The 7,856-nt window shown below is 38.0% G+C and overlaps 1 protein-coding gene and 1 pseudogene across 1 annotated transcript; one reads left to right on the top strand and one right to left on the bottom strand.

The window, feature by feature from the left end:
- Nucleotides 1-3,507, top strand: part of LOC132162266 (uncharacterized) — an 11,356-nt pseudogene extending 7,849 nt beyond the window's left edge.
- A 675-nt stretch (nt 3,508-4,182) lies between these two features.
- LOC132191938 (geraniol 8-hydroxylase) lies at nt 4,183-7,531 on the bottom strand. Its single transcript, XM_059607075.2, has 2 exons — nt 6,561-7,531; nt 4,183-4,907 (listed from the first exon to the last, which is right to left on the bottom strand). The coding sequence occupies exons 1-2, from the start codon at nt 7,443-7,445 to the stop codon at nt 4,290-4,292; spliced, it is 1,503 nt and encodes a 500-aa protein (XP_059463058.2). The 5' UTR covers nt 7,446-7,531; the 3' UTR covers nt 4,183-4,289.
- Nucleotides 7,532-7,856: the final 325 nt, after the last annotated feature.

Raw genomic sequence — 7,856 nt, 5'->3', positions numbered from 1 at the left:
ATCGAATATCCGATTGATCATAGTGAATTAGTTCGATTGATTGTGAATAATCAAATGTTCGATTGCACATCCGATCGATCCTAGTGAACTAGTTCGATTGATCGTGATAGGATCAAATGTTCGATTAAAAATCTGATTGATCCTAGTGAATTATTTCAATTGATCATGATAGGATTAAATGTTCGATCGAACATCCGATTGATCCTAGTGAACTATTTCGATTAATCGTGATAGGATCAAATGTTCGATCGAATATCCGATCGTTCCTAGTGATTGAGTTCGATTGATTGTGATAGGATCAAATGTTTGATCAATCCTAGTGAATTAGTTCAATTGATCGTGATATGATCAAATTTTCGATCGAACTTCTGATCAAACATCCGATCGATCATAGTGAATTAATTCGATTGATCGTGTTAGGATCAAATATTTGATCGAACATCCGATTGAACTTCCGATCGATCCTAGAGTATTTGTTTGATTAATCGTGAATGGTCAAATGTTCGATTGAACATCCAATTGATCCTAGTGAACTAGTTCAATTGATCGTGATAGGATCAAATGTTCGATCGAACATCCGATCGATCTTAATGAATTAGTTTGATTGATCGTGATAGGATCAAATGTTCGATTGAACTTCCGATTGAACATCCAATCGATCCTAGTGAATTATTTCGATTGATCATGATAGGATTAAATGTTCGATCGAACATCCGATTGATCCTAATGAACTATTTCGATTGATCGTGATAGGATCAAATGTTTGATCGAACATCTGATCGATCCTAGTGATTGAGTATGATTGATTGTGATAGGATCAAATGTTTGATCAATCGTAATGAATTAGTTCAATTGATCGTGATATGATCAAATGTTCGATCAAACTTCTGATCAAACATCCGATCGATCATAATGAATTAGTCCGATTGATCGTGATAGGATCAAATATTAGATCGAACATCCGATTGAACTTCCGATCGATCCTAGAGTATTTGTTTGATTAATCGTGAATGATCAAATGTTCGATTTAACATCCGATCGATCCTAGTGAACTAGTTCGATTGATCGTGATAGGATCAAATGTTCGATCGAACATCTAATCGAACATCCGATCGATCCTAGTGAACTATTTCAATTGATAGTAATAGGATCAAATGTTCGATCGAACATCCGATTGATCCTAGTGATTTAGTTCGATTGATCGTGATAGGATCAAATCTTCGATCGATTCTAGTGAATTAGTTCGATTGATCGTGATAGGATCAAATGTTCGATCGAACTTCTGATTGAACATCCGATCGATCATAGTGGATTAGTTCGATTGATAGTGATAGAATTAACTACTCAATCGAATATCCGATTGATCCTAGTGAAGTAGTTCAATTGATCGTGAATGATCAAATGTTCGATTGAACATCCGAGTGGTTTGCGGGGTAAAAGAATTTTTAGGTCCATGAATATAGTATTTCTCTTGAGTTTGAGTTAGAAGTTTTTGTGGGTTGTGTTTGAATTGCAAAGTTATGATTTTTATTGCTATGGCATTGTGCATTTGTGGATGTTCTTGTAGAAAATTGGCTTATGTTGGTTTGGACACACATGTTTGTTAAATGGAATTTATGTTGAGAATTTTGGTGAAATACAAGTTAAGGTGGAGATTTGTTAAATATTGGCTTGTATCTCACAAATCAAATATGGCCCCAAATCATGTTGATTATGTGTTTTGTTCTCTCTCAATTTGTATGCTTTGTTTTGTTGAAATCATCCTGTTAGGTGGAGCATTTTGCAAGTGGGATGATTTAGTGAGAAAAGAAGACAAGCAAAGGCACAAGCCATAAAAATATGGAGTCTTGTTTTATGGCTTTTTTGATGGAGCATCTCGGTAGAATAATTGGAAGAAAGAAGAATGCATATGATGTGGCTTATTTTATAAGCCACGTGAGTGTAAAAATTGGACTTTTGAAAGCCATTAGGTGAAAGAAAAGAAAAATGGGTGCATATGGTTGTGGATTAAATGAGGCCATTTATTAAGGGTAGGTGGATGTTGGTGGGCTCATTTAATAAGGAAGGAAGAAGTTGGAGATGCTTTTGCATATTTAAGTAGGTCATTCGGCCATTTGGAATATGTGGGGAGAATTGAAGGGGCAGTAGCCCCATTTGCAGAAATGTGAATTTGAAGGGGCAGTAGCCCCATTTGCATAAAGGGGCAGTAGCCCCACTTGCAAATGATCAAGGCTGTTAGAACTTAGGATTGATAAGATATTTAGAAGTCTTCTAAAATGAGAATATTTCAACTAATGATATATATAAACCAATATAAAAACTATATACATATACAATAAAAACATCAAAGAAAAACTCACCAGAAGCTGAAATCAAGCTTGATTTATTGCTCCCATTTCTGCTATTTAACTTATTTTGTATCCAACTAAGAATCTGCAATCAATAAAAAATTAACCCTTGTGATATATATATAATCGTATTCACCTACAGATTCTTTCTTACCTTCATTTTGGAAAATAGTTCCAAGTTGAATAGTTCCCTATTATAGAGGTAGCATTTATCTTCTCTAAACACGCTTCTGATTAAATGTAGGGAAGGAGTAACTTGTGATAGTGACATTAAGATGGATAAGAGTTAAATGTAAGAACCTTCTCGATGTTCAGATCGATATCTAAAAGGACTTGAAGAATTCCTTACAACAGCGCATCTATGGAGAAGCAAAAATACACTTCAAAAACTCTAAACACTCAATCTATCATTACAAATGCTGATGTAAGCATTGGAGAACCTACGGCTACAGTGAGGGATCTTCTCACCGGTTTCTCTTTTGCAGCATCTGTTAAGAGACCTGCCATTATTCGCATCCAAAGATCCCGTTTGAGCAACCTAGCGGGTAGATGGAGGGTGCAAACCAAAATTTCACCAACAATTTGGTACCGTCTATAGGAACGATGTGATTGCTGCTCACCGCAGCTTCTGCCACAATTTCCAAGAAATTGGCTTTATGACTGTGCCGCAACAACGGGTTGTAGTTGCAAAGGACTTTCAGAGTGATGGCTCTCTTCATGTATGCAATCAAACCCCGTGTAATGCGAAGAAAGGAGTAGTAGTAGGAATCGACAAGAGGCCCTCTTCAGCTCAACGAGGACGCATCCGAGGCTTGCACCAGCAGGTAAGTCATAAACTCCTTATACGGGGGTGTTAGCCTCACACTCTGTAGCCAGCAACCTAAGAGTCCTAATCTGGACACGGACTAATCGAGCACTCCCTTATAAATCACTCACTACCACGCCCAATATATTCTCTAGCATTCAAAGTAAGACTTCAATTATGCAAATTTATTTATTGCGATAGTTTGCACTTGAATGTGCAATATATTTATTGCGATAGTCAAAGTAAAACTTCTATTATAGATAGAACAATAATAGTAGTTTTTTTGCATAATTTATTCAGTGGATTCAGCTCGGTCTCACGGCAAATTTACTTATTGCGATAGTTTGCGCTTGAATGTGCAGTATTTTTGACGTAGCAGTTGAGAATTAACAAGACATAAAGACCCATAAGCATCATTAAGCACACAAGCTTTTATGTACTTATCAAGATAATAGTACAATGTTTAAGGTGTCCATATTTCTTTTATAGGCGCACACAAAGGATACCTTTGAGGAAGATACTAAGAAAAGTAATGTCTCACCAATATTTACAACAAAGTAACAAAGTGGAACAACGATGCCTACAAACCCTAACCGGTTCACCAATGAGATAAAAGGAAAATGATAAACACATTATTAAACTTCAAAGAGATTATAGGAGAAACTTCACTTACACCCACCGAAATATAAGCGATTTTGCAATCGTAGCCCTAAAGTTTAAAATTTTGCAATGTCGATATTTCATATTTCAGCCCCTTTTAATTTCATCATTTAAAAAAAAAAAAAAAAATTGAAAATTCTAGTGACCCACTACCAAGTCGAGGGTGAGTACAAGGAATTAGGATCTTCTCAATTTCATTTGAACCGAAGAATAATCAGTTAATTATAGTAGAGAGATATTTTTGTTCCCTCAAAAATTGAAAAGACAAAAGTACCCTCCTATATAACTAACTAGATATTATAATTAGTTCAAATAAAATAGAGAGAATCATGTTCTGAGTCCAACACATTTTTGAATATATATATATATATATATATGTATATATATACACACACGACACTACTGCAAATTTTTAAACTTGGAAGTTATGATTGCAAAACCGCTTATATTACGGTCATACCCCTTTAAAACATTTTTTATTTTTTTTCTTCTATGTAGGGAATGGCACATAGTGAAACTGCCTTCTTCAACGTGATTCCATATTGCTCAGACATGTCAAGCTTCTCTGGGGTGATTCCCATGGGAAGCTTCCAGTTGAAGGCATGTAAAACGGAAGCCAGCATCAAGTTAACCATTCTATGAGCCAGCGGCAAGCCGGGGCAAATCCTCCGGCCAGCTCCAAATGGTATATACTCGAAATCCCGGCCTTTGAAATCGACGACATTGGATCCCAGGAATCGTTCAGGCTTAAAAGACAGCGGATCAGCCCAGTACTGCGGATCTCTGCTGATAGACCATGCATTTATGAGAACTTGGTTTTCTTTGAAAATGGTGTAACCGCAAACTTGTGCGTCGTTTGCTGCTATGTAAGGCAAGAGAAGCGGCACTGGCGGGTGAAGGCGCAAGGTCTCCTTCACGATTGCATGGATATATGAAAGTCGATCAATGTCTGATTCTTTGATCTCCCCTTGTGGGCCAATCACTTGAAGAAGTTCATTTCTTGCCTTTTGCAGTGTTTCGGGGTTGTGGAGGAGCTCCGCCATTGCCCACTCTGTAGTTGATCCGGATGTATCACTTCCGGCTATAAACAAATCCTGTCAAAAAGGGAAGGAATAATCATAAATCCCAGAGTTATTATTAAACATATCAAACTCAAGCACATCTAGGAGCCTATCAATGGCCGCCGCTTCTTCATTTACTGGCCTCTCCTAGATTTCGACCGTGACTTTTATGATTAGGTGTTCGGTAATTGACTTTTGTTATTGTTAATTATTATTAGTATTTGTAGTAGTTGTCAATTATTGGTACATGGAATGGTAATTCTTTTAGGAATAGTGCTTGTTATTGAGAATACAAAAAGAGTTAGAATGGAATGATCATATTCTTATATGTTTTAGTTTGGTCATAATCTATGATTCTCTCACCGCAACTGAATTAAAATTCATTAAATATCTTAAATTTATAAATAAAAATTGTAATTAAATGTGAAAACTTCACAAAATCCTCTTGAAACGTTTTGAAATTACGTCCCTAATGTTCAAAAACTTTCAATTTAAGATATTGAACTTTTAATTTTTTTCAATGTCTCCTCTATTAGAATATTATTCCGTTAAATCTTCCCAAAATTCTTAAAAAAATTTATAACAAAAAAAATTAAAAAAATTGCAAAGATTCATGCATAAGTATTTTTGCAAATTTAGTTAAATCCTAACCAACGCCTTAATCTTTACAATTCTTTTTTTTTTTTTATTAAAAAAAAAATGTAGTTTGGAAACTTGGATAAGATTTAACAAAAAATCTTAAGCAATTTTCACTTTATTTTTTTATAATAAAAAAAAGGTATTTTGGAAATTTTGATAAGAATTAACGGAAAATCTTAATGTAGGAGGACTTTGCAAAAAATTAAAAGTTCAATACCTTAAATTGAGAGTTTTTAAATATTTAGAAAGTAATGTCAAAACATATAGAAGTTCATGTGGAGTTTTGTAAAGTTTTCCATAATTAAAAAAATAAAATAAAATAAAATAAAATAAATAAAAAAATCTGTTAAAACATTCTTATGTGGCCAATCACCCCACCTTGACAGAAGACCGGAGAGATGCAACAACCCCAATGAGCATCATAATGCAAAATAACATGGTTAATATATGCAAAATGCTAGGATCAAGATCCCCTCCAATTGTAAATAATTGGAGAATTTCATTTTTTTAAGATCCTAGCCATTCAAAACATTGAAAGGTCTAAAAACATCTAGGATCATAAAACTAAAAAACAAGCCTAACACACCTGATTATATCAAATAATAAAAATATTTATTTTAAAAAAAAAAAATTGGAGGAGAAGCCACCCCAGCCCATCCCATAGGTGGTTGGGGATGGCGCGAGGCCACCCCAAAGCCATGGGGTGGTCGTGCAGCCACCCCCAACAGATTTGGAGTTGGAGCGCGGCCACCCCGAGAAGGCCTAGGGTGAGCCAATTAATCCAATGTGATTGTGTTTATGTTTGAGTTTTAAAATTGAAATATTTTGAACCCTTAGATTTATCTAAGGGCTGAGATTGGAGAAAATGAGACCCTCAATTGGAGAGAATCCGCATCCAAATTGGATTAAATACTCTTAACCCGAATAGTATTTCCCTATGAAGAGTTACCTTTACCTCAAGAGTCAAGAGCATGAATATGCAGATCGATTTCATCTAATTGGGAGTTATGGGTATATATATATATCCAGGAAAATTAAATTTGTTACCAGAATCAATGGTTTGATATTTTCAACAGTGAAGTCGGAGGCATCTTCTTGGCACCGATCAAGAAGTACGTCCAAGAAATCACCATGCCTCTTGCTCTCATCCGACGCCGTTCTTACTTTCAATCGCTCCGCTATGATCTCATCGAATATCTCATGCAGCCTCAGGTACGAAACCTCTACATGCCGCCTCACTCCCTGCAAATCAAACCTCCTTACCACTGGAAAGTAGTCCGAAACGTTCGCCTTCCCGGCGTCCTCCATGATCCTCCAGACCAGCTCCTTGAACTCCTGAGCCGTCGCGAACTCCGGGTCGACTAAGTCGACAGAGAAGATCGTGTTCGACATTAGATTCAACGTGGTGGCGAAGGCGAGCGAGCCTACGTCGACTGCCGTGCCGGCGTCGCAGTGCTTTTGTAAGTGCGCCAGCAGCTGGTGGACTTTCCGATGGCGGAGGTGTTGGAGGAAGTCGAGGCGCTGGGCCGTGAACATTTGGGTGGTGCATACGCGCCTGCGGTTGCGCCACCGGTGGTCTCCGGGGACCCAGGCGAGGGTGTCTTCGGGATGGGGTTGGGCAGCAACGGAATCAGGGATGGGGCGGTTGGCGAAAGTTTTGTCATGGGTTTGGAGGATTTCTTTGGCGGCGTCCGGGGAGGAGGCGACGACGGTGGTGACGGAGCCAAGGCGGAGGGACATGAGGGGGCCGTAGATCTTGGCCATGGCGGAGAGGGTCTCATGGGGGCTGGGGCCTAGTTGGAGGAGATTGCCAATGATTGGGAGGCCAGTTGGGCCTGGTGGAAGCTTTTTGGTGTGAGATTTGCGGAGAAACCATCGGAGGAAGAAGAAGAACAAGAGGGTAATGCACAGCAGGAAGAAGTGGGTTTCCATATCTCCCTCTGTGCTAAGAAATGTTGGTCCAAGGAAGAATAGGGAAGGGAAAGAAATTTTCTTGACAAACAAACAGGAAAGTAAGAGGAGAAATTATTGTAAGCATGATGGATGGGGTGTCGCTCTCACTTATGGACTGGAGAACATCCAGTTCATGACTAAAATTTCTTTTCAAAAATCCTATGGTCACAAATGAGACACATAACTCATCAATTAAAATAATAATAAAATATTATTTTAAATTAAAAAACAAATTAATAAAAAATAAGAAAAAATAAGGGGTGGCCATTTTGGGTAGGGGGTGGCTTGTGCCACCCCCAATGTCCAGCCAGGGGGTGGCCGAACCACCCCCATGGCCTATGGGGGTGGTTCGGCCACCCCCATCTTGCAAAAGGGGGGTGGCCGAACCAC

Source organism: Corylus avellana, chromosome 10 (genome assembly GCF_965113065.1).
Source record: "Corylus avellana chromosome 10, dhCorAvel1.hap1.2, whole genome shotgun sequence".
Lineage (NCBI taxonomy): Eukaryota > Viridiplantae > Streptophyta > Magnoliopsida > Fagales > Betulaceae > Corylus > Corylus avellana.
This window is presented reverse-complemented; position numbering and strand designations above follow the sequence as displayed.

Coding starts and splice junctions, on each gene's coding strand:
- LOC132191938 (XM_059607075.2), bottom strand. CDS start 7,445: ATGGAAACCCACTTCTTCCTGCTGTGCATTACCCTCTTGTTCTTCTTC. Junction 4,908..6,560: donor ATATCAAACCATTGATTCTG/GTAACAAATTTA, acceptor CCTTTTTGACAG/GATTTGTTTATAGCCGGAAG.